The sequence below is a fragment of the Lemur catta genome, chromosome 10 (assembly GCF_020740605.2).
Source record: "Lemur catta isolate mLemCat1 chromosome 10, mLemCat1.pri, whole genome shotgun sequence".
Classification (NCBI taxonomy): domain Eukaryota; kingdom Metazoa; phylum Chordata; class Mammalia; order Primates; family Lemuridae; genus Lemur; species Lemur catta.
This window is the reverse complement of record NC_059137.1, coordinates 72,563,703-72,591,423: the sequence shown is the minus strand read 5'-3', so window position 1 is coordinate 72,591,423 and position 27,721 is coordinate 72,563,703. Positions and strand designations below refer to the sequence as shown.

At 39.3% G+C, this 27,721-nt stretch overlaps 1 protein-coding gene across 1 annotated transcript in view; it reads left to right on the top strand.

Moving 5' to 3' along the window:
- The window catches only part of GNAQ (G protein subunit alpha q), a 276,419-nt gene extending 250,057 nt beyond the window's left edge, over positions 1 to 26,362 (top strand). The window contains exons 6-7 of the mRNA XM_045563139.1: positions 20,687 to 20,840; positions 25,835 to 26,362. Of these exons, the coding sequence (XP_045419095.1) occupies positions 20,687 to 20,840; positions 25,835 to 26,025 (345 nt within the window). The 3' untranslated portion in view covers positions 26,026 to 26,362. The remainder of the gene's footprint in view (positions 1 to 20,686; positions 20,841 to 25,834) is intronic.
- Positions 26,363 to 27,721: the final 1,359 nt, after the last annotated feature.

The following is a 27,721-nucleotide window of genomic DNA, read 5'->3' as shown; positions in this document are numbered from 1 at the left end:
GCCCTTCCCGTTGTCTAGTGGCTGCTATGGATGGGTGTTTGGGGCCTTCACATTGCCTTAAGAATCCCTAAGGATTTCCCAACACAGTCGGTGTGTCGGACTTCCTTTCATGCATCATCCCATTCGCTACCTGTTTTATGTTAAAATTAAGGGTCCTTGGACCATTGCCAGCTGGCCTTGCTAATCTTATAAACCAATGTTAATGAAAATGGTAATAACTAAGACTAGATTGATATATTGCCTTAAAATGTCAAGTCTCCAGCTGAAGAGACTCGATCTCATTTAGAGCAATTAGAGTGTCCTCTTGCAGTCTCCTCACCAGTCTTACTTTCTTCTTACTGATCTTCTCTTTGCCTTTTTCAATATGAAAAGTTTTCTCCTTGACAGCGTTCAGGATCAAAGTAGGAGTTAAAAGGTTCTGGTTTTTTTGTGTGACATTTATCAGCTCTGTACCTTGAGTCACACCAAAGAATGAGCTTATCTGCTGCCTGGTTGTCTAGACCTTTGATTTTTATATTATGTTTTTAATATAAGGTAAATATATTATTAATTTCTTAAAATATATTAATCAAGTTGTGTTTATCATTTTAATAGTTAAGGTAATACATGTTCATTGTTGAAAATTCTAAATATATAGAAGGCTGCAAAAGAGAGTAAAAACTCTTTCATGTTCCCACTCTACCTTCCCCATTCTCAAATTTGGGTAATTACTACCAGCAGTTTCGTACCCAGAACTGTATTTTACATATGAAACCAGTATATCTTTTTTTTTTTTTAAGTTTAAAAATTAATGTGTAATTTTTTAAATAAAATAATGGTTTACAAAACCAAATAACTGAAAGATGTATCATTTTAAAAACAGCCACCCTACAACAGTCCTGACAGCCAGAGACACAGTGCTCAACTCTTAACTCTTAGTTTCTGTCATCTTTTTGTATCTCTAAACAGTGTGTTTAAACAGTTATTTCTTGGTTTGTCAAGTGTATTGTCCTGTATTACCATGGGTAAAAATCATGCTGTCTTAACACTCCCACCTCCTTTCTTTTTCTCTCATTTTTTCAATATAGTTGTATCACAATTTTTTTATAATCTAGTATTTACACTATATCACAATATAAATGTTGTTCATGGATGAGCTGAGTAGTAAATTGTGATTTCATTCATTTTTTGGTCAACTTTTTTCCACTGGAGTTGATAATTGCCTCACATTTTTATTTTCTTTGTCTTTTTGTGTATCTCTAGCTGATTCTTTTCTAATTCACCAGCAGTTGTATGAAATCTTTAAAAATACGATCAACATATCAGATGATATATGTTCTTTTTTCTATTCTATTTTTTTCTTCTTCTTTTTTTTTTTTTAAATTGGAGCTCTCCATTCTGGAACACTTTGTCTTCCTTTTCTTATCAGAACTGGTTGTTCTCTTGTGTCTTACACAGTTGTCATCCTTGCTTTGCCATCATCTCGGGAGTTCATTATTAGTGACTTCTTTCCTGTGTTGAGTTTCCTGTTTCTGGATCCTATATTGTCTTCTTTCTTGGTTTATTTCCTTATTTTATTGGGGCATATCCTCTGGTAGCTTTCTCAGGGAGGATCCAAGGGATCCTTAGAATAATTTTAAAATTCTACCCGTGTCTAAAAATGTCCCTATCCTGCCCTCAAATTTGATTGATATTTGGACTGAGCACAGAAGCTCAGATATTATATAAACCATCCTGAAAACATGATTTCATTGTATGCCAATGATCCCTTTCAAAAATCCCTGCTTCCTCATTATGGAGCCTGTTTTCTATGAAAAGTTTTGGAATCTTTTATTTATTTTAGATGTTCTAAAATTTAAGAGAGGATCTGTTTTGGTATAGGTCTTCCTCCTCCTGCCCAGCTCTTCTGGGACCCTTTAACCTAGAGATTTAATTATAAGAAATTTTTGGCTGGGCGCGGTGGCTCACGCCTGTAATCCTAACACTCTGGGAGGCCGAGGCGGGTGGTTTGCTTGAGGTCAGGAGTTCATGACCAGACTGAGCAAGAGCGAGACCCCGTCTCTACTAAAAAATAGAAAGAAATTAACCAAACAACTGAAAATATATAGAAAAAATTAGCCAGGGATGGTGGTGCATGCCTGTAGTCCCAGCTACCCGGGAGGCTGAGGCAGTAGGATCGCTTAAGCCCAGGAGTCTGAGGTTGCTGTGAGCTAGGCTGATGCCACGGCACTCTAGCCCGGGCAACAGAGTGAGACTCTGCCTCAAAAAAAAAAAAAAAAAAAAGAAAGAAAGAAATTTTTATTTAGTATTCATTTGAAACTTTCCTCCTCTCCATTTTCTTTGTTTTCTCTTACTATAGTTTTTTTTAGCTGAGGTAGGAACTACTCTGATATATTATTTTTGTCATTTTTCTGAGCTTTTCTTTCCAATTTTCTATTTCTTTTTTACTTCTTGACAAATTTTCCAAAGTTATCTTCTAAACCACCTTTTTGTTTGTTTTTTTGGCCTTCGTATAGATTTTTTTTTTTTAATTCTAAGAGCACTCTTTGTTCCGCAAATGTTCCTTTTTTTAAGTCAGTCTCCTGTTTTTCTGGGAGATGTCTTTCTGAGGATTATTTCCATTTTAAAGTATTTTCAGTTTTTTGCATTGATCTCTTTCCACTGATTGCCTCTTACTTTTCTCCTCTCTGCCCCCCACCCCTGCATTTGTTTGCTTAGGTCTCTGTTTTTCCTGCTGAAGGTATTTTTCAAAAGTTTGCTATTCCTAGGTGTTTAACAGCAGTGAGGCACTAAGCAGCTTTTTTCTCCCTTCCTCCTGTCCAGGCAGCTGTCTGGGTTAGGGGTCTGGGTGTGGGAGAATGTGGAGAAGGCAGAGCCCGGCTGTTCGTCCCCTCAGTCCTGCGTCCTGGTTCAGAGCTGAGTTATGGGACCAGGCATACATTGGCTCTTCCTTGTCTCTGCCAGGACCAGTCACTCCCCGATTCCTCTGTGTTCTCAGTGAAAAATTACCACTGAGTGTCTCTAGACTATCATTTACTCACACAAATCTCAGCTCGTTTGAAATATGAAAAGGTGATTTATAGTTTCAGCAGCCTGTCTGGGTTCTATGCAGATAGCACATATTTGGCAGGTATTCTTCCACATCTATGGTTTGAGTTACTTCCCAGTTTCTTCATTAGGTTTTGTTGTTATTGTTACATTTTGTTGGGGTCTCAGAGAACAGAACTCCTTTTCCTGGAAGTTCCTGAAAATTTTGTTAAAATTCCAGGTTGCACTGGGCATTTTTCAGAAGTGTTGAGTAATTTCCAGTTCTTACCTTCATTTCTTTAACCGTGTTTGAGCCCCTGCTAAGCACGGGGCATGGTGGTAACTCTTACAAGTTATTACAATTACCTAGTTAGCCTTGATTATGTGATTTTCTCCACAGTCCCCTTACCCCCATTTTGTCCTGTTAAAAGCTCAGATCACTGGAAAGCTTCCTTTGCAGCCGTGGTGATTCTGGAAGTTCCCTCTCACCTTCGTCAGAATGCATTGGATTAAGCAGGCCAAATCATCGCTTTGAGATGGCTGCTGTCACTTTCAGAGACATGCTGTGCAATGGAATTGCACAGTAGTGGCACATCAGAAGTGAACTTAAGAAAATGTTAAAAAGAGGAAAGGATGATGAGAGAATAATATGCCAAGGTCTAGGCTGCTTTTCACCAAGTGAAAGGATGTATGTAGTCAACTAATTTGCCAGAGAAATGGGACCCGCCGTTCCCACAGTCAGTCTTGTTCCTGCACGCCTCGCATGGTGTGAGCAGCTCTCAGTCGAGTGTGAGCCTGGCATTCAGTGGTACTGACATACTAACTATTTAACAAGTGTGGCACAGCTATCAATCAGTCAGAAAAAACGATCGCCAGTGGACATTAGCCATAAGCTGAATGTCAGCTTCTAACACACCGTCACCCTCAGTAGCTAAACTGTTACTGCCTCCCTGCACCTCTGTGGCAGGGCTGAGGTCTGCAGTGCTTGCTTCCCCTCGGCTAGTCTGTTGCGACAGTAGACTTCGCTCTGATCCCTTCTCCTTTACCCTTCTTCAGATACTCTAGTTTTCAGTACATTAGTACTTGTAACTTCAAAAGTTTTCCTGCCTATTTCTGTTATCTGGATAACCCAAGAGTTATTTCACCCAAAGGTTTTAAATCTCGTACACTCTTCCCTGGCTCTGTGCCAACCATGAGCTCTCTCCCGCTGAATCTGCATAGAAGCACCTCATACAGTCTGTCATTGTGCCTTGGTGACTACAGGCGCAGTTTTTCTTATCTCTCATCTAATTATTTTCTTATATGAATCACTGGTGCTTGCTCATGTTCTATCTAGGCCTTTCCGCAGGTTTTCCAAAGTTGTCTGCTTTTGTCATGAAACCTGAACAACTCCACTGGAGAAGGAGCTGATTTTGTGTGATTTTTATGTTTCTGTTAATTATATTTAAAGGTTTTTTGTGGGTGTTGGGCATATCACCCACCTCACTTTGTTATTAGCTTCCGGAAGAGAGCTTTTAACTTCCTACCACCCAGAGTACAATTTTTTTACCTAATTGAATATTGATACCTTTTTTCTTTTTTGTCAGACTGCTCAGCTTAGTAATAAGGTCATGTTGCAAATATTTTAGAAAAAACACTTTATTTAAAATGTTGAAAAATCATTCAGCAAACTTTTCTCAGTATACAGAGTAAAGGAGAAGAAGAAAACTCTTCTATAGGGAAAAATATTGAAACTTTCAAACTTCACACTTCACAACCAGTTCTCAGTTTTTAATGGCTATAATTAATGCTTTTTTGCCAAAAAATAATGCTTGTTTTTTTATAAATTTTATAATACCCCTTCTACCTTTTATAGTAATTATTGTCATTTGGATATTATATGGAATGCTGGGGTTTTTAAAAAAGGTAATTGAGCACTTTATAATTTTCAGAGTGGAGTCTTTTGAGTCAACTTGCATGTATTTGGGTGAATTTGTTTTACAAATAAGTCAAAGTGATGACACCATTTTTTTAAAGCAGACAGTAAACATTGCTTTTAAAGGTGCCAAGACCTTGCTCTGTGTGCACTGTCAAAAGCACTGGTAATTGAACAGAGATAAAATAAATCACTGAAGCGTACAGATAATACATATGATACATAACAGAATTTTAGCCAAGAGTTTACCCAAAAAAATCTTGTAATCATACCCTGTAATAGATACACAAACCAAAGCTGAGTGGTTTGAGTTTTTCATGTTTATTTTCCCTGCCCTTCCTTCACTTTGTCAGTCGTCTGGAGGGACAGAGAGGAACAGCAGGGCTGGAGTAAATCCACACCTTGAGGATTAATAGAATCTCTTTAACTAAGAATGTTAGTAGAATTATTTTTTAAAAGCTACTTAAAGTAGCTTGAAAAATATATCTGCATCTTCAAATGAGAAATGTTTCACAGTAAATTGGTTTAAAATGCTAGAAGTATGGTATTAAAACACCTGGGAAGATTTTTTTTTTTTTTTTTTGAAAAAGGGTCTTGCTCTGTTGCCCAGGTTAAAGTGCAGCAGCACAATCATAGCTCACTGCAGCTTCTAACTCCTGGGCTCAAATGATCCTCCCATCCAGCCTCCCAAGTAGCTGGGACTATAGGCATGCACCACCACGCCTAGCTAAGTTTTCTATTTTTTGTAGAGACAAGGTCTCATTGTGTTGCTCAGGCTGGTGGAAAGGCATTTTTTTAATATGTGTCCAACGTTTGTATAAATATATAGCCCTGGCACTAAAAAACAAATTAATTAAAACATTGATTCTTTTACCTGTGTTTCATCCTCCATGCTATGGGAAGAAGGAAAATGGATAGTTTTTCCTAAAAGGAGTGGGGAGTAAATTTAGAAATTCAATATCTAACTAAGAATTATGAAAAAAAAAAAAGACAACGAGAAAATTAAGGCTCAAAGATTTTATGACAAATTTATATGAAAGGCATTATTTTTGCTTTTTTTCCACATATATGTCCTTCGTCATACATTGTAAATTTTCTGAACATAATAAATTATAAGTAAATATGCTCAAACTCTTAAATACATATCTGTGATAATTACTTGCCTACCTACCACCTGTGTTATTTAACTTGCTTTTTATCAGTCTCCTCACATAGGAAATAGGAATTATAACTTGGAGTTAGTATGAGAATTCAATGCTGTTATACACCAAGGGTCAGCAAACTCTGTGCCCCACAGGCCAATCCAGCCTATTATTGTACACTTTGCAAGCCAAGATTGGTTTTTATATTTTTAAACAGTTGAAAAATCAAAGTAAGAATAATACTTCATGACGTGTGAAAATTATATGAAGTTCAAGTTTCAGCGTCCAGAACAAATGTTACTGGAACCCAGCCACACTCATTTACGTATTGTCTATGAATGCTTTCCTGCTACATTGGCAGAGTTGAGTAGTTACAACAGAGACAGTATGGCCTGCAAACTAAAATATTTACTGTCTGATTCTATGCAGACACATTTACCAATGCCTTAACACACTGAAGTGCTCTGAACAATGTCTGGTATGTATTAGCACCAAAGAAATGTTAGTTATTATTGTTAATATTATCAAACTTTATAAAAGTAAATAATATTCATATAGCCAAAAATGCACATGTCAGAGTCTAAAAAGTTTCACTATATATTGTTCCTGAAAATGAGAAGACTAAAAGGAAAAAGCTATTAATTATATGATAAATCATTATTGTTTAAAAATGTCCTTAAGAAGTGAGAGCGAGACCCCGTCTCTACTAAAAATAGAAAGAAATTATCTGGCCAACTAAAATATATATAGAAAAAATTAGCCAGGCACGGTGGTGCATGCCTGTAGTCCTAGCTACTCGGGAGGCTGAGGCAGTAGGATCGCTTAAGCCCAGGAGTTTGAGGTTGCTGTGAGCTAGGCTGACACCACGGCACTCACTCTAGCCCGGGCAACAAAGCGAGACTCTGTCTCAAAAAAAAAAAAAAAAAATGTCCTTAAGAATAGCCAGGCTCATTTTAAAAGGACTTATAGTCAGAATATCTTATGAATTCCTTATGAAAAAAACTTTTAAGCCAACAGGTTATACCTGTTTTCTTGTCATCTGATCAATTTATCTGCTTATTTCTGTCCTTCAGTTCCAAACTTTCTCTTAATTTTATTTCTCCATTTTTACCTACTGTCTGGTCCTTCTTAATGAAAATTCTAGCCCTATAACTGCAGTCTTTGGAGGACAGAAGAAAGGGAGAAAAAAGACTTAGAAACCAAGAGTTAAAGAAAAGAGAGCTTCAGTGTGTTCATGGTCATGGATGCATCAGGCAAAGTGGTACCCACTGAGCAGGGCTCAATGTTATCCATACAAGTCCTTTGAGCTTATCTCTTTGGACACAAGGCAAACCAAATTCTTTTCCCACTGCTGTCACCCTATCATGTTGGCCAAAGAATTAGGCAACCACATGTTTCTGGGCCAAACTGACCCATCTATAAAAATATTTTGAGGCAATAAAGGAAATATTTTACTGAATTGTTTTAGGTTATTTTATTTCATCCCTATTTTCCCCAGACTTAAACTTTCCTAGCACAACACAATAGGAATTTGTTTAGTTTTAGTCTGTAACACTGATGTGTATGTGATTTGTTTATATAGGTATATCAAATCTTCCTGGGACCTTATCAAGGTACTTGGGGTTTCCTAGCTCAATTGTTATCATCCAAACCTGTTTTCTTTTCAATCACTTACCTCTACATCCTCACAGTGTGTTTCTGTTTCTTTTTATCCAAAGTCTCCAGCAGTTTGGCCAAGTCACTAGTCATTAACTATAAAATCAGAAAGTGGAAAATTGAAACAAAGGAAGCTGACATCCAAACAGTTTGCTCCTTGTTAACAGCTCTAGTATAGTTTGCAAAATGCTTTTTCAGGTTGAGCTATGATTTGCATTCACCAAGCTAGCTAGTAACAGAAACTGTGCTGGCTTTAAGGAAAATACCCATCGGGAAACTGAAATTTGATTTTTGTAAATAAAGTAGAAGCATTTCTAAGTTAGCAAAGGCCTAACTTAACAAATATTGAAGCTATTTTAATCTTATTTCAAACATTCTCCAGATAACTTCATTGAAACACCCAAAATTCAAAATGACAAGTTAGTAAGAAAAAATAAAATAGTGGTTAATGACTTAGTATATAAAGAATGCATTCAAAGCCATAACAAAGCATTAAGAGCAAAAAACATTAGCAGACAATTTTCATGGACAAAAGACATGAGCAGACAATTCTCAAGTAGAGAAGATATTCAGGTTAGTAAATCTATTGGAAAAATCTTCAACTTCACTGCTATTCAAAGAAATTCAAACCAAGACAGTGAGCTAACATTTTTTTCATCTTATATGTCATTTGATGTGTCATTTCATACCACCTGTAATTTGACATGAAAAATATTTTGAAAGGGTAGATCTTGCTCTTGAGAGGGAACAGTAAAATGAGCAAATTCACATATCAATACAAGGTGTATAAGTTAGTGCACCCCTTATAGAAAGCTGTTTGGTAGTCTGCAGTCAAAAGCCTTAAAATTTGCAATGTGGTATTATATAGAAAATTTCAATTATGAAAATCTTTATAAACAAAGTTATAAATTATAGTGTTATTTATAATAGTGCCCCCCAAAATCTAAGTCTTTTGCAATAGAAATATAGTCAAGTTGGCTGCTTTACAAGGCAATTCCAACATTGATGAATTTTAAAACAGAAAAATGCTTAGAATATAATGTGCAAAATATAGGATGTAAAATTTTATATATGGGGTCACAATCCTTTACAACTGCACTATCTAATATAGCAACTGTAGCCCCATGTAACTGTTTAAATTTTAATTGTAGTTGAAATTGCAATTTAAAAATCATTTATTCAGTTGCATTAGCCACATTTTAAGTGCTCAGTAGTCACATATAACTAGTGGCTTCTGAGTTAGCACAGGCACAAAAATGGTTTTCTCTTATCTCAGAAAGTTCATTTAGATATACCACCCATGTAAAATACCCCCAAAACTGCATAATTCAAAGACTGGAAGAAAGTAAAAATAAACAAAAAATAGTAGTTTTATGTGGGCAGTTCAACAATGGGAATTTTTTCTTCTCTTATTTTTTATATTTTATATCATGGCCATATATTAATTTTATAATAGAAAAATATTATTGAACTTTACATAATTTTTTAATGTAGAAATACAAGCATAACTTGAGGAAAGACAATTAAAATTTACTCTCTGCAGTTGAGTTTGGATTTTTGTTTTGTTTTGTTTTGCTGCTGTTAACTTTCATGTTGGATCAGAATTTCAGAAACTCAGGTTCTTAGGGAATGGAGCACCATTGAACTGGTGCTCACTCTTGGAAGAGTCTGCACACAACCATGTATACATGCAAATATGTTCTACATGTTATAAATTTAATGAAAACTGACTATAGTGTATTTACTTTACATTTAAAATAAGGACACCACCATTTCCTCTGTTTACCATTCTTCACAATTCCAAACAGATGGGTTACAAATGGAGTCTTTTGGCCCCAACTTGTGCCCTGGAGCCAACATTAAATGTTCAACTGTGGCTCAGCAGTGATGCTCAAGGAAAAGAAGAATCACTGATGTCTATGGGAATAATCTGTATTTCCCTCTTTGTTTTAAGTTCATTTGTTTCTGGTTCTGGCTAAACCTAGCAAAGGGATACTAAGTGGGCCTCAGCAAAAAACTATTTCTACAAGCAGATGACCTAGGACACAATGGGAACAGATACTTACTCAGCCAAGTTGTGCTTTTGGCCTCTTGGCCCAGAGCTAATGGGTCCATTGAGGTGCAAAATTAGGATCTACCCATTCAAGTAGCCACATACTGTTGGTCTGTCTCCTTGTTTCTTTGGCTCTTTTGATGGCTGGCTTAGCGCAACATTCTCAAAGCCACTCAGTTGCTGAAATGTTATTGTTTTATATGAATGGGGATATAACCCAAAGAGTTAGAATAGGTTGGAATGCTGAATAAGTTATTGTAAAGGCTGAAGGTAAATCTGTATCTTAATTATGCAAAAATGTATGTCTTTTCCCATAGCTCATGTGGTACAAATTATAGCCATGAACTTAGACAAGTTTGAAAATGGGAAGCACTAGTCATCATGAGATTCAGGCTGGTGGAAGGAATGCCCACTGCACCAACCTAGGGCAGCCGCCTCACTCCCAGATGCTTAGTGGAGGGAGAAGAGTTACAATGACAGTGACAGCACATAGGACCTGAGTTTGCAGTGTGATAGAACAATTTTAAAAGACAGTGAAGGCAGTGGCTTTGGCCATCAGTTATTGCATCAGAGAGCAAGGAGGTGGTGTTCTCCTTTGAGCTACTAATGACGATGATGGCACAGAATAAGGAGTGTGGATGGAGGAAGGAGGAGGTTCAGTGAATTGAAGTGAAATGAAGAATCAGTGTCATGAATACACAACATTAAACATTTGGCTTCCAGCTCAATAAGTGAGGAGTGTTAAGAGATAAGGGAGGAATTTATGTATATAGGTTAAGGATAGACTTTGGATCGCTGGCATGTATGCATAAAGTAAGTAGGACATGGTGCACAGAGTAATTGCTAAATGGAAAGATCAGTGTACCATGCAGTAGACTTTGAAAGGAGGCTGTGTCAGTCTCTTGACTGACTGAAATACTAGAAAATATCAATCCCTTCATCTCTATGAGTCCTGTCTCTGTAAGTTCTAAGACTGTGGGTTTCCACATCAGAAAGGGTTACATATTTGTGCTGTTTCCTCTCAGGTTCTGGCTCTCGGCTTTCGTTCGTCTCCCTGACCAGTCTGCAGAGTGTGTGTGTGTGTGTGTGTGTGTGTGTGTGTGTGTGTCTTTTTTTTAAGACAGAGTCTCACTCTCTTACCCAGCTTAGAGTGCAATGGCATCATAGCTCATAGCAACCTCAAACTTCTGGGCTCAAACAATCCTCTCACCTCAGCCTCCCAAGTTAGCTGGGACTACAGACAGGTGCCACCATGGCCAGTTAGTTTTTCTATTTCTTGTGGAGACAGAATCTCGCTATATTGCCCAGGTTGGTCTCCAACTCCTGCCCTCAAATGATCCTCCTGACTCAGCCTTCCAAGTAGCTGGGACTACAGGCACACACCACCATTCCCAGCTAATTTTTCTATTTTTATTAATAGTAAAGACAGAGTCTCACTCTTGCTCAGGTTGGTCTCGAACTCATGGCCTCAAGCAATCCTCCCACCTGGGCCTCCCAAAGTGCTAGGATTACAGGCATGCGCCACCGCGCCCAGCCTCTAGTCTCTCTTTTGTTTTCCTCTCTCTTTCCTCCACTTTTCTCCTGCAACACAGGCTGGTTTGCACCAGTTCACTTTACAAGGGCCTCAACTGTGACCTCATCTCATTACCTAGAAGCCTCAGACCTGGAGGTAACAGGCAAATATGTTCTGTTTCTTTTCTTCTCTAAACATCCTGTGCAGGTAGAATACATTGATGCATATGCAGAATCTATAACATTAAAACCTTTAGGAGCTGTCTTCAAGCCAAGAGAGTATGCCAAATTTGATCTCAAATAATTGCTTGCAAACATTTGCAAAGACTAAGAAAATTATCAGGGAAATAATATCTGTCCAGCTGAGTTTGGCATCCTTATCATTTCCATGCCTGCTGTCTGATTTGGATAGCAGAAGTAGATGGCTAGGAAGCTGTTGTTATTTCTCACTCTACGTGTTCCACTTATATATTGTATCTGTTGTTTTCTTGGTTTACTCTGAGGTTGAGAGTATTGAGCATTTTTAGAGATTTTGAAGGTAACTGCCCTTTAACATATGGAGAATCTTAGGAAGAAATGTTTTCAGTGGGAGGGAAATCAGCAGAAACCCGGATGATTTTCCAATTTCTTATAAATCAAATGTGTCTGGATTTGATAACATGGATAAATTAACTATGTGTAATTCCAGGGAATGGAAAGCTTTCACTGGATTTGCAGTTTGGCCAGAGATTTGAAGGAAGCAGCAAATTACCTCACCAGAAGGTTTTTTTTGTTTGTTTTTTTAAATCAACTGAATTTAAGATTCAGCCAGGAGATTCTTAGCATAGCAGTTTTGCCATCAGTGATAGAGGCTTCTCTGTGCTCGGGCCACAGCTAGGTGCATGCATTGCCTCATTCTGTCCTCATAAACCCCAGGAGATAGATGAAGAGACTAAGGCTCAGAGAGGTTTAGCCACTTGCCCAAGGTCACAGAGAGTATTTGAAACATAGCCACGTTTCCAATCAAGGTCCTTGGCTCACAGCCCTGGCCTTCACCACGGGCCACGCTGCCATGTCAGCACACTCTCCTTGCCAGATCGTCTGCGGCACATTTTCAGACAACAGATTCATGTGAATTCCTGGACTTTTTTCCTCTTTGCTTCCCCCCTCCCCATCAACAGGATTTGGCACAGAATGCATTTTGAATTCTCACAGTGCTGACATCAGATGGGACACATAACCGTGTGATCCTGCTGGAGATCCAAAGTCAAACCCAACAAGCTTTTCCCTAAATAATTGAGGGAAGAAAGAAAAATGCAGAAGACCAGGCTTTGTAGATTTTTTTTTCATACAGCTTTAGAGTTGTCTTTTGAGGTGATGCTGCATTTATTTACCGACTAGACATACATAAATAAATACCTAAGAAAGTGTGTTCAAATTTTTCAAATTATTCAATGTCTGATAAGCTACAAATAATAATTTTGATTCAAATCTTACATTATCATGAGTCACATTAATAGGAAGTAAATCAACTTCTCTTGCTTTCTTTAAATAGTAATGACCTTTAATAAAGTAATCTATAAGGTGTTTTTTAGAGATTTATGTCTGAGAAGAAATAGTGAAGCTGTTGTAGCAATTAAAAGTGAAGGGTGCTATTTAAAACGGTCTTGTATGAATTCTTGAAGCATAAAATCGCTGTATCCTTGACAGTCTCCTTTTCTTGTCAATTTCATAAGCAGAAATGGTGCCAATAAAAATGGTACCTGGCAGAGGCATTTTTCTTCCTGTGCAGTGTATGGAAGGAAGCCCTGTGAGCAGCTACTGGGCATTAAAATTGAGAGTAAGTGTGTGGCTGGCTAATGTTGTCGTAACTCTGAAGATCCAGGTTGAAAAATACTGTAAGGCATTGGAAACTGTGTATCTTTCCCTTCTACTGAGCAACTGACTTCGCGGACATGTTCATGTATTCATTCTCTGTCTGTGTTTCTGGACCACGCTCATTTAAGGAGCTCTAGCCTTCCTTTCTGGCAGAAAGCTTAGGGAATACAGAGTCACAGCCACCTGACTGGCTTCTGGTATCGCTTAGTGAGTTTGTGGGTAACTCACAACCCTCTGCATCTCTTCGAGACTAAAGAGCATCTTTGCGCTGGAAAGCTTCATCCCAGATCCTCTGGGGCCCGTCCTACCTCAGGTCAGCTGAGAACAGCTGACAGATGACTGTCAGGCCCGCAGTGATGAGGTGACGTGACACTGCACATGCATGTTTCTTAAGTGTCTAGTTTTGCATTTAAGGGCCACATTTTAGGTCTTACGGGAAATATAATTCACTGTTGTTTATCAAGGTTATTGATGGGAGAACAATGTACCACCAGGGAGAGACAGGCAGGTGGGTGACTTGTATCAGGTAAAAGAATTAAGGGTCTTAGTCTAAATTTTTCTTTGCTAAGAAAATAAGTCAGTTTTGTGAGAAGAACATGGACTTACTGGCAAGGTAATGGGGACTTGCAAAACTTATTAAAATTGATGTTCAGATCTCTAGTTTAATGCTGACTTTTGACGGAGGGAAGCACCAACTTGGCAGAGATAAGAAAACAGTTTACTGAGCAAACAAACTTTGGCTCTCGATGGCAGCAGGGATACAAAGTGTATAGACATGAAATATTGTCCCTTTAGGCTGTTCGGTAATTTTCTATGCAGAGATTTATGCCAGACAATCGCCTGAAGGAAGCCAGCTTCCAACTGGGGTCTTGGGCTGTGTCCCCTGGACCCGGCCTTTCCCTTGGTCGGAGGGGTGTTTACACATAAGCCAGACGAGGTCAGTGGCCTCTCACCTCCAGGCAAGGAGTTGCATCTCCACGTGCCCACTTGAGTGGTGGATTCTCCGGCCTCCCAGCATTGGAGACATGCAGGCACCGCAGACCCAGCAGGACATTGTAGGAGTGACAGAGGGTGGACATGTGAGTTCTTTGTGAAACTTAGCATTTGTGCCATCCCTGACCCCACCATAAGATGGAAATGAGGAAACGTTTCACATTCTCAGCACAGAGAATTTTCTTTCTTAGTACATGCGTTACAGAGATCAGAAGCCTTGGCAGAACATTTTATTCAGAATTTTCAGAGATCCCTTCAAAGGGTCATGAGTTTAAATTCTCCTTTCCATTGCTTCTCTTTCCTTTTCTCCGTGAAATCTCTCATTCCTTGATCAAGATTCCATTTGAAACTTCATTTGCTTTTAAGCCTTCCTCGATCAAACCTTTCCTTCCTATATGACCCCAGCCTCCTCTGTCTACCACTGCTGTGGGCCACCATGTGGGCTGTGCATGCTGGTCCCCGTCAGTCTCCCAGGACAGGGGTCGTGTCTGCAGCCTGCTCACGCCCAGCATCTCCCGGCTCTCAATATGTGTCCACTGAGCAGTGGGCAAACTAGGGATAGGACGGCGTGTGCTGGGGTGGGAGGAAGGAGCAAGCCCAGGCGGGGCTCAGGGCAGGAGTGCTGGGGAAGTCAGGTTGAGCTGGATCTTGAAGGATTAGGAGTGGAGGCGACATTGCGGGCCACAGGTCACGAAAGTGCGGTCATACTTGTGTGACAGCAGAGACATGGAATCTGTTCCTCTGGGGGAGAGAGCATTTGTGTGTGGGCTCGATTAAAGACAGTTCCAAGCTGTGAATGCCAGGCTGGAATTTGGGGCTTCACCTGGTAGGCAGCCTGATTCATGTGTTAGCAGGGGATTGCATTAAAAAGTAGTATTTTCTGGAAATTAGAGCACTTGAGATCAGAGATGTTGAAGATTAGAGGTGTCAGACCCCTCACCAAATGCTCAAACAGGGCTTTCTCCAATGCCCATGCAAGTGAGGAAGCTTTAGGGTCACACTGTCCTGCTTGCAGTCACAAAGTGAGGAACAGGTACCTGTCCTTCCTCTACCCTCAGGGGGCCGGGGTTCAAGATAAATGCTTCCCAGTTTAGTGTTCCGCCCTTCACTGGTTCCAGCCCATAGAGGAATGACTTACTTATCAGTGTGGCCTGGGCCAGTCTGACATTTCTGTGGCCACATGTACTGGAGGCAGGTAACTGCACTGAAGCCAACCAGGCCACTGTGGCCACTCACTCCTAGCCTGTCCTCAGGCTCTGTGGCCCCTCTGGACCCCCCTTCTCCATGAGGGGCAGAGGCCAGGCAGGACCTATTTCTGACAGCCCACCCTGTCCCTGCTCTCCCTCTTCCAGCTTTCGCACCTGCATCAGGGCCGCCCCTCACGGAAAAGACAGTAGCTCCAGTCGGAGAGAAGCGGTGGGTGGGATGACTAGGAGTTGGAGGCTTCCCGGGCCTCCAGCACAGGCCAGGCCCAACCTGTTAACAAGAGACAGTAAAACCTTTACTAGTGTCCTCTTTGTACATTTCCCAACTAGCTAAAACCCCAAGAAAAGGAGGGTGTGATCAGCACCACCCCCAGACTGCCTTTCCACCTGTCTTCAGAGTAGACAAAGCCTCCTTGTTTTCCATCATGGGTCATACATGAGTCTCATACACTGATCCTGCTTGAAACCTCATGCCCTAGCAAATTACTGAAGAGCAAGTGCCACGAAGTCTCCTGGGACACGCTGTTCCCTCCTAGATTTCAGTTTCTACTGAACAAAGTGGCTTATGCCTTGCACTGTACACGTTTCACTACCTGTGAGTCATCGTGAAAATCTCACTTAGTCCATTTAGGATTTAGTCCAGGGCTTGACACAGATCCCGTCAGATTGTAGCTGTTCTCCCATGAGGGGGGAAAAAAGCAGGGAGCATAAGGAATTTTCACGATGGAGTGAAAAATAAATCATATAGCATAAAGTAAAAATCTTATTTGGGAAAAAGAAAAAGAATGAAGCATACACAGGTAGATTTTTATTGCAACAATCACACACTCAGCTGTATGTGTCAACTTGCGCTTCTTATCACAAAAAGAGATAGAGCATCACCTTCATCTTTGTTGTTCCTGGCTCAGCAAGCTTTCTGCACCTTCCAGCGGACTCAAAGTGGGTCTGGGAATTGCAGCATCAGCCCTGCCTGGGAGCTTGTTCAAAACGCAAACCCTGGGGCTCCACCCATGCTGAAGCCGAAGTCTTGTTCAACAAGACCCCTCGGTGACTCATAATGACAGTAACGTTGGGAAGCCTGACTTCAGCACAGTGCTTCACAAAGTTGAGTGTGCATCGGGACCCCTGGAGGGCTTAAGATGCAGCTTCCCCAGCCCCACCTCAGAGACTCAATTTGGTTGGTCTGGTTGCAGGCCCAGTGGTGGTCAGCTGCCCACCTCTGCTCTCTAGCTTTCTTCTGAACTGTAAGATCAGGCTCCCGTCCACACAGCACATGGTGAACAGGGGACTACCCTAGAGCAGCCCCAAACTGCGTACGCAGGTGAAGCATCGTCAGGACCTGCTTCCAGCGTGGCCCTGAGTGCAGCAGGCTGGGCAGGTCTCTCTAGAGCACAGTGCTGGGCTCAGTCCTTGTCCTGGCCTCTATCCTGCGGGCCGGCACGAGCCCCCCTCCCAGCAGACTTCATCCAGAGCCTGGGGGCTCCAGTCCATTCTTGAAACTCTTTATCAGAGAGACCTGACACACCCTCTTCTGTGTTAACCACAACGTCAGGCCCACTCTCCCTGGCTCCGCCCAGGGTCTAGCCACTTCCCCTTGAAGGACTCCAACTAGGAAAGGCCCAACTAGAGCCCCTTTGGAAGAATACTAAATATAATAAGTCTTTCTAATGGAGAGTCACCAATTGATGCTAAGGGATACGTACCCGCCCTTTAGACAGGGCTTCTGCAAAGACCACAGTATGAGTTTCTAGAATTTATCTAGCTGTAAGTAAGAGGGAAAAATATGTTAACTCTCCCGTCAGAGATGTCACTATCTAATTAACCTCTGAATTTTTGAAATATTCTTTCAGTTCTTATTAGGGCCTTTATTTTTTCTTCAGTCCTGAAATTCTCATCCTATAAAATCTTAAATTACAAGATATCATTTCTCAGTATTATTTCCAGGACTTAAAATCTAAACATTGGCTGTGATAACCAGTAAAAGGCATGTAGATAGTAAAAATATTTTTAAAGGCTGTGCATGTCATTTATATAGAAGAGAAATAAACACTGTCCCCTGAGCCATGCAGTAATCTTTCACTATATCAGTCCATGTGTTCCTTTCTTTATGACCAAAAAAATATTTTATTTTTTTTTATTTTATTTCAGAATTTTATGGGGGTACAAATGTTTTGGTTACATAAATTGCTTTTGTACCATTTGAGTCAAAGTTATAAGTGTGTCCATCACCCAGATAGTGTGCATTGTACATGCTGGGTGTGAATTTACCCATCCCGTCCTCACCCCTCCTACCTGCCTGATTTCCAATGAGTGTTATTTCCATATATGCACATAAGTATTGAACAATTAGTTCCAATTTAATGGTGAGTACATGTAGTGTTTGTTTTTCTATTCTTGTGATAATTTACTTACAAGAATGGGCTCTAGTTCCATCCAGGTTAATACAAGAGGTATTGGTCCACCATTCTTTTTTTATGACTGAGTAGTACTCCATGGTGTACATATACCACATTTTATTAATCCCCTCATGAATTGATGGTCACTTGGTTTGTTTCTACATCTTTGCAGTTGTGAATTGTGCTGCTGTAAACATTCAAGTGCAAGGGTCTTTTTTATAAAAAGTCTTTTTTTCCTTTGGGTAAATACCCAGTAGTGGAATTGCTGGATCAAATGGTAGGTCTACTTTTAGTTCTTTGAGGTATCTCCATACTACTTTCCATAAAGGTTATACTAGTTTGCAGTCCCACACAGTGAATGAGTGTTCCTATTTCTTCACATCCACACCAACATTTTGTTGTTTTGGGACTTTTTGATAAGAGCCATTCTCACTGGTTTAAGTAATATCTCATTGTGGTTTTGATTTGCATTTCCCTGATGATTAGACATGTTAAGCATTTTTTCATATGTTTGTTGGCCATTAGTGTATCTTCTTTTGAAAAGTTTCTGTTCATATTTTTTGCTCACTTTTTAATGGGGTTGTTTGATTTTTTTTCTTGCTGATTTTCCTGAGTTCTTTGTAGATTGTAGTTATCAGCCCTTTATTGGATGTATAGCATGTAATATTTTCTCCCATTCTGTAAGCTGTCTGTTCACTCTAATGATAGTTTCCTTGGCTGTGCAGAAGCTTTTTAATTTGATTAGGTCCCATTTACTTATTTTTGTTGCTGTGATTGCTTTTGGGGTCTTCTTCATAAATTCTTTGCCTAGGTCAATGTCTAAGAGTTTTTTCCAACATATTCTTCTAGAATTCTTATAGTTTCATGGCTTAGGTTTAAGTGTGTTATCCATCATGAGTTAATTTTTGTGAGTGGTGAGAGGTGCGGATCCTGTTTCATTCTTCTACATGTGGCTATCCAATTTTCCCAGCACCATTTATTGAATAGGGATGTTTGTATGTTTTGTCTGCTTTGTCAAAGATTAGATGACTATATGAGGATGGTTTTATATCTGGGTTCTCCATTCTAGCCCATGTGTTCCATCAGCATTAATTATCTAAGCAGTTATAGGCACAAAATTACCAGGTTGAAGAGAATGGAGACAATGGGCTTTACCTGATTCAGCAAAGATCTGCATGATTTGATTTGGTACACTTTACAGAAGAAAACAACACGACATATTCAGGATCTGACCCATTGTACTTGGGGAGCTGAATATCCTGGAGGTTTGCGTGAAGGTTGTGTGGCCTTTGCAACCCTGCACTGTGAAACGTGGGGCATTCTACAGCAGGAGGGCAAAATCTGAGCAGAAGGTGTTCACAGCTGCAGCCCCCGGTCTTAGTGGTCATCCCTCAGGTATCATTCCCTTCCTTTTATAAGCTTAGAGGGGGATATATCCAGGTATATCAGCTGGAAGTATATGGTAGAATAAAAAACAGAAAAACATAGCTCAGACTTGCTTAAAAAGTAAACGGTACTATGGACTGATATTACTGAAAAATCCAAAGGAATGAGCAGGTTCAGCAGGTTTGAACAAGCAGGTAAACCCAGGTGAGCAGGACCTTGGTTTTGAGATGGCTGCAGAAGCTCCTGAGGCTCCACGAAATCAAGGTTCTCTGTTCCAGAGTTCCCAGCAAGAGTCCTGGGCTTAACTGGCCCAGTTGAGGTGCTTGGCTAAACTGATTACCATAAACAAGGGGAGAGGGAGCGCTAAGTGACTTGGGCCTGGATCAGAGCCCAGCCCTGAGCCGCCTGGCAGGGAACTACGATGCTCTGGCTTAAACCACTGAGCCACCCCTCAACACCTAGGTGGGCTCAATTAGATCCCAGCAGGCTTTTCCATCGCCCAAAACTCAGTCGTAACACAGAACTAAGTAAGGAGGTTGGAAGTGTGTCCCAGATGAAGTGGCTTTTATATCCCCAGGAAAAGGAGAATTCCCTCCCCACCCCCGTCAATCTGCTGTGTTTCTCTGACCCGAGGGTGGGAGTGATTTAGAGAGGTGAGCCTGTCTGTGAGAGAAAGAACTGGTGAGGAGATACTGAAGAAGCTACGAGGCTCTTAGCTCCTGGCTGATGATTACTTTTTTTTTAAGGGGAGTGATTTGACTCAGGAATAGCCTCAAGTAGCATCTTCATTTATAAGAGCAAGATGACTAATTTCCTTGAGAATTCACTTAGGGTCTCTGTTACCAAGGTGGGCTTGAAAGTCTAGCTTCTGCAGGTGAGAACACTTACAAATGCTGAAGGTGAGAAATATTATTAATACATTTGTATCTCCAGGTAATTACTATGTGTATCTCCACAGTTGTGTATAAAAATTATAGTGAAACATAGGGAGAAGGTATGCATTGATGAATAGGAAATGTATGATCTTAAAATATTTTTTTCATTAGTTTATCAAGGGATATATATATAAATTGGGGAGATATATATATATAAAATAGTAATAATTCTAGAAATAAAGATGTGCTTTGGGCAAAGAATTAAGTAACTTCATTTTAATTGTTTAAAATAGAGTTAATTGTGAGGCCCCCAAATAAATACAGTTTAGGAAATGCAAAATGAAACCTACTATTTAGTTCTTAATTCAGATCTTAAGTATTTGGTCATGAGTGAATAATTTTTGGTGGAAATTTATGACAGTGTGCCAGATGCAGCATGGTTCTCTAGGCTTTGATTATTTTCTCTTTCAACCATAAGAATTATTTCAGCAGATATTTATTATTATTATTATTTTCTGCTTGTCAACCAGAGAATTTGCATAATGAAAACAGCCAATGTGTGTCATGAATCATTTGCATATAAAACTGGATCCATACAAAAGATGGGTTGAACTTCTGAAATAAACACAGTTCACAGATTGAATAATCATAAAATTCACTCCTTGTTTTTCTGATGATTGTTTTTTTCAGAACCGAATGGAGGAAAGCAAAGCACTCTTTAGAACAATTATCACATATCCTTGGTTCCAGAACTCCTCGGTTATTCTGTTCTTAAACAAGAAGGATCTTCTAGAGGAGAAAATTATGTATTCCCATCTAGTTGACTACTTCCCAGAATATGACGGTAAGTCAGCACTCAGACAGCCCAGTAGCGGGGGCAGGTTTTGCTCCCAATACCATGGCAGAGCTAACCTACTGTGTGGTGCACTGTTACTGTCCTTGGCCTGCAAACCGTGTGTGTTGAGATTGATGAGGTATGAATTGTTATTTGCCCTGTCTTTTAATGACACAAAATATTTCATTCCTTAGTAAAGCTAAAGTCATAGACAAAGAAAACAACTTGTTGATTAGTAACGAAATGCATCCCCATCCAGCCACTCTAAACAAGTTTTGAAAGAGTGAGAGCTACTGCCCTAGAAGAGCTTATGTGGCAGGATAAACACATTATCTCCCCCTACCCTATACAAACTTGCGTCTAGATTAGGAGGGGCAAACTATGGGCTGCACCTGTTTTTGTAAGTAAAATTTTATTGAGACAGCCACCCCCATTTATTTATGCATTGTTGACGTCTGCTTTCACGATACAACAGCAGAATTGGATAGTGGTGACCGAGATAGAATGGTTTACAAGCCTAAGATCATTACTCTCTGCCCTCTACAGAGAACTTTTGCCAAGCCTGGGTCTAGATAGTATTTAAGAGCACAAACTACGAATGTCTCAAAGTTCCAGCTCTGCCAATCACTGGCTGTGTTGCCTTGGACGGATTTCTTTAACTGCTCAGTGTTTTCCTGAGTAAAAAAAGAATTGAATGGAGTCATGTATAGATCATTTAGCACAGAGAAGAGCACAAACTCAAAATTACCTATTATAGACGTATATGTCACAGCAAGAGAATAGACCATTTTAAAAATTACATTGTCAACATACGATATCCAGGATGGGTATCAGCTGAACAATGTTTTTGCACTTCTAAAAGCTCCCTCAGAAAGGTAATTACTTTAAAAACGAAGATTAAATTCCACTTCGTAGCTCTCTGACACAGACACATCAGGGATGGAGGTTTAGTCATCTTTCCATCCCACATGCAGATGGTGCGGCGCTGGCTTGCGGAAGGAAACGTTACATGTTTAATGAGCTGAAGTTCCCTTCTCAAATGCAGGTGCTGAAGGTTGAATTGAAACTACAAACGTTTGGGGATGTTATCAGATATTAGAGATAGTACCCTTTTTTGTTAGCAGTGTGTTCACATCCTCTCTCCAAGTGCATTTGCGTTTGTGCTTTGCTGTTCCTTTGAAAACAAATTGTTTCTTAGCCTAAATAAACAGTGTTTTCCCTTTCACTCCTTTTCATTTGCCACTAGCCTAGAAACAAGTCATAAATGCCTAAGACAGTGTTCCTGAGGAAACTGTGGAAGGAAGTGACTGCGTGTAGTTAACCTGCTTTCTCACAGCAGGCTCGTTCTTTAGACGTAAGACACGGGCATGCAGCGTCTGGCTTAGACCTAAACACACTTGCTTGCCTCACACTTGCAGGAGAGACTCTTCTTAATTTTTCTGAGAGTTTGATGAGAGTCGTCAGATGGGAAATGGCCACAAATAGGAAATATACAGCACGCTGCTTTGTAGGTCACCACATCTTCGTGATGTGCTTGCAAAGGGGGGACACGGGACAGGTAGAGCACAGCGCCCACAGGGCTGAACCCCGCAAGGGACCAACTCAAGCTACTCGGCTGCAGCAGACCCAGCCACACCACGTAGTGGTTGATTTGCTGCAGTGAAAGACTGATTTCTATGATGGGTGTTTGCACTGCTGTTTTCTGCAATAGCTTCCTAATCTCTTTGCATCTCTCCTTTCTCCAGTAATTTCCCCAGATTCCTGAACACTACAAGCATTTTTCCTTCCAACATGTGTCCATTTTGAACATTTTGAAATTTGAAGGCTTTTCTGCTGTTAATTTCCCCCAGTCTACACATAATGCACATAGGAAACTTGGCCATGGAAAAGAAAAAAGACGCTGATTGTGTTATTCACAAAGCCAGCACAGCTGTCATTTCGTGAGACTCCAAGCCCTTGTAAGATGAGCAAAGACCAAAAAAAAAATCCAGGCCCACTCTACAGTAATGTTTTTATAATAAGCATGTTTATAGTATTATAAATTTCACACTTCCAGATTTCTGTACTTACAAGGTCTTAATCATAATGAATGCCATTCTGTATTTCTCTTCAGGAAGGGAAATTACCATTTCCACATGGACTTGAATTGCAAAATTGTTCATAGAGACGGTGGAATTGTGCCCCTGCTATGATGGCTATAATGATTTCTTTGTAGTTTATGTTTATTCAAATAACATAATTTATACTTAAAAACGTTAACACCCTTCAAGTGCACTTCAGTGAACTTGAATCTAGATCTAATATGCCTTAGGGTAAATAAAAAAGAAAAAAAGGTGTAGTCCCTTCTTTTCCAAATGGGGTAAGTACAAAATCATATAGAAGTTCATTCACAAGCCAGAAATACAGTGTTCTTTTACAAAAATTAGAGGCTTCTTCAGCTCTAACAATCTATTAATTTCCAGATTTAAATATTTTTTTATTATTGCTCTGGAATTAGTAAGTTAACAATAGTACATTGAAAAAGATAGGACATTAAATAATTATGTAGATACATACATAAATATATTTTACATATTATTTTTAATTGTGTCGCTTTTTACGTAATATGATGCCGGCCTCCTTAGTCATGGACAAAAATTTCAGTTCTGGGTAACTAAGTAAACAATTCAAATATTACTGTTTTTAACTGTACCATGAGAATAATCTATTCGTTTTCCTAACTCTTTCCTCCTAACTTCTGGTAGTGTTGAATATAAGCTCATAGGAATAACACCCAATTTATAAAAATGTTGGTTTGAAAAGTTTTCAAGGTTTCTGAAACTCAGAATGCGTTTTGTTAGAAATGGTGATCAGGCTCTCAGTAGAGTTCTCAAAGATTTCCTTATCCCAACCAGTAGATAACAATCTATCAATACTAATGTTGGTAGAAAAATACCTAAGTTGTGAATTCTGGGAGACTGTTACCCAAAGGAAGGAAGAGGAAGGGGGAAAAGTTATAGCGTGACTTTCTTCTTTCTTAGTATAGAACTAACTTGAAAAATGGGAGGAAATGCAGATATATAGTGGCAGAAGGACAAATATATGACAGGTGCTCAATACTTAAAAGGTGATGGTGTTTGATATTGTTACTAATTTACAATAAGTTTGAAATTAATGTATTTATCAGTATATATTAAATAAGTTTTTAAAATGGCTTTAAGATATGATTCATATATCATATAATTCAACCTTTTAAAGTATACAAAATAATGGTTTTTTATGTTACATTATTCATTTTTTAAATTAAGATATATATAAAATTTGCCATCTTAACCATTTTTAAGTGTGCAGTTCGGTGGCATTAATTACATTCACAATACTGTGCAGCCATCATCAGTATTTCCGAAGTGTTTTCATCACCCCAGTTAAGCAACAATGCCTCATTTCCCCCTTAGTCCCTGGTACCCTTAACGTACTTTCTGTCTCTACAAATTTGCCTACTCTAGGTACTTGATATAAGTAGAATCATATAATATTTGTTCTCTTATGTTGGGCTTATATTATTTAGTATGTTTTTAAGGTTCATATATATTACAGCATCTGTCAGAACTTCATTCTTTTTTATAGTGGAATAACATTCTGTTGTATGGATACGCCACATTTTGTTAATCAATTCATCTGTTAATGGATACCTGGGTTGTTTCTGCCTTTGGGCTATCGTGAATAATGCTACTATAAAAATTGGTCTACAAGTATCTGTTAGAGCCCCTGCTCTCAATTCCTGTGGACAGATACCTAGGAACAAAGTTGCGGGGTCATATGGTAATTCTGTGTTTAGCTTTTGGAGGAATAACCTGTTTTCCACAGCAACTGCACCGTTGTACATTCCCACCAGCAGTACACAAGGGTTCAGATTTCTCCACATCCTCCCCAACTCTTGTTGTTTCCACTTTTTTTAATAGCCATTCTAGTAGATGTGAAGTGGTATTTCATTGTGGTTTTGATTTGTATTTCCCTAAGTGATTAATAATGTTGAGCATCTGTTCATGTTTATTGGCCATTTGTATATCTTCTTTAGAGAAATGTCTGTTCAAGTCCTTTGCCCATTTTTTAATTGGATGGTTTGTCTTTTTGTTGTTGAGTTGTAGGAACTCTTTATATATTCTGGATACTAACCCCTTATCAGATATATGGTTAGCAAATATTTTCTCCAATTCTATCAGTTGTCTTTTCATCTTCTTAATAATGTCCTTTGATGTACAAAAGTTTTTAATTTTGATAAAGTCCAATTTATCTCATTTTTTCTTTTGTGGAAAAATATGACCTGTGCTTTGGTGTATAATTATTAAATAGGTTTTTAGTTTATCTTGATAAATACATCACAATCCTTTTTCAAAGCATCTAGGACAATGCTTGGTACATAAGAGACCCCAATCAATGTAAGAAAATATGAACCAATTTTTATCAGCACACGGTGAAGTTAATACTATGTAAATATAGTGTGTTCAGAAGTCTATGGAAATGAGACTGCCAAGGACCATTGTAAATGGACCTGACCTTAAAGAACGGATCTATTCTGAGAGATATTTTAGGCTGGAGAATTTCAAATAATCCTTAATGTCATGTCAGGTTTTTGGGGGACAGACTGACAAGAGATCCTGAGGCAGCTTTGTCTGTATGCATGCTTATACAGCCGAAACCAGCATAGTTAACTCAGTTGAACAGAAATAAGCTATCACTCTCCTGCTGAAGAGTCTGTGCTGGCTCCCTGTCACTCAAGGACTCAAATCTTCAAGTCATCTGTTTTCACTTATCCACATTTTGTGAATGGATGGATGGGCAGGCGGATGAATAGGCGGGTGGATGGACGGACATAGTAGTGTTGGGGAAAATGATTATAACAGATCAAATCTGCAATGCAGATGTAATCTTCCCGGGTAAGGACACAAGTGTTTATTGAATGAATGAACAAATGCATTAACAGATCAGCTAACAGGCTGTCCCTCTCATCCCTTGACCAACAGGACCCCAGAGAGATGCCCAGGCAGCTCGAGAATTCATCCTGAAGATGTTCGTGGACCTGAACCCAGACAGTGACAAAATTATCTACTCCCACTTCACGTGCGCCACAGACACCGAGAATATCCGCTTTGTCTTTGCTGCCGTCAAGGACACCATCCTCCAGTTGAATCTGAAGGAGTACAATCTGGTCTAATTGTGCCTCCTAGCCACCCACCCTTCCCTTCCCTGGTGGGCTATTGAAGATACACAAGAGGGACTGTATTTCTGTGGAAAACAATTTGCATAATACTAATTTATTGCCGTCCTGGACTCTGTGTGAGTGTGTCCACAGAGTTTGTAGTAAATATTATGATTTTATTTAAACTATTCAGAGGAAAAACAGAGGATGCTGAAGTACAGTCCCAGCACATTTCCTCTCTACCTTTTTTTTAGGCAAAACCTTGTGACTCAATGTATTTTAAATTCTCAGTCATGCACTCACAAAGATAGGAATTGTTTCTCTCTCTCTCTCTCTCTCTCTCTCTCTCTCTCTCTCTCTCTCTCTCACTCCCTCTGTTTTTCTTTTCTATTGAGCAAAACAAAGCTGATTTCCCTTTTTCCTACTCCACACCTGCTCCTGATTTTTCCCGGGTTGCAATGGCCTTTATCCTAGTTCCATTCTTGGTCAAGTTTTTCTCTCGAATGATACAGTCAGGACAATGTCATTCGATTTAAGCCATCCTACATCAGCTTAATTTAAGTTTGTAGTTTTTGCTGAAGGATTGTATTGCTCTGGATACACATATAGAGTTTCTTTTTTAATAGATACATTGTCTTGTCTCACTTTGGACTGGGACAGTGGATGCCCATCGAACGGTTAAGTGTCATTTCTTTTGGATATTTGCCTTCAGCCGTAGCTTGATTGCTCCGAGAAGTGCACAGAAGTCAGCAAGGCAAGGGCAATGACACACAGGAGTCCTTTCTTTTGAAATGCCATGTGCCATTGTCTTTCCTCCCTTCTTTGCTTCTTTTTCTTTTTTTCACCCTCTCTTTAAATTGCAGATGCCAAAAAATACGCCAACAGACACTACATTATCCCAATGGCTGCTACCCAGACCTTTTCATAGGTTGTTCTTAATTTTTTTTTTTTTTTTTTTTTTTTTGGTTCAAACTTTTTCTCTCTTTTTTTTCTTAGTGTTTGGGCCACAATTTTTAGATGACTTTTATTATGGGTATGTGTTGCCAAAGCTGGCTTTTGTGAAATGAAATTAATAAGAACTTAAAAAATAAAAGCTGGTATCTTAAAATATAAGAGAGTAAGACTGTGAAGCCTCACATGACTGGCCGAGAATGAACTAGAAATACCAGTTGCCAAACAATTGGTAACTGTAAATTTGATTTTTCATGGTCCATTCTTTTCTTTACCCTTAAGATCACATTGTTTAGTGTTCACGTCCCGTGGTGAGTGTCCAAATTGGCAGTGTAGACAAGTGTCCTGTGTGGTTTGACGTGAAATCTGCATATGTCTCTTTATTTGAAGCCAGTTTTACTCTCTTTATGTTCTTTAAGTCCAAGTAAGTCTGCCAGGAACATTGGTTGGTAGTGTTATTCTGCCACCTTTAATTTTACAAAATCTGAAGTTACTGCTAGTTTACCACCTTCAGGATCTTCTTGAACTGGTGACTGGTTAGGTTGAACTTAAGGAAATTTTGTGGACTTAAAAGTAACCTCTCAGTGTTCTAGAGAACATGTATTTATGTAACTGAACCTAGTAGGAGAGACGTTGGGAATTGTGTATGTGCAATTTTTCAACAAATGCAAAAAATACAGCACATGTATTGATGAGCTTCTGTCAAGCAGTTTGAGTTGAAATGTGATTTAAGAAAATAAATCGTGATTGTTTAAAGCTG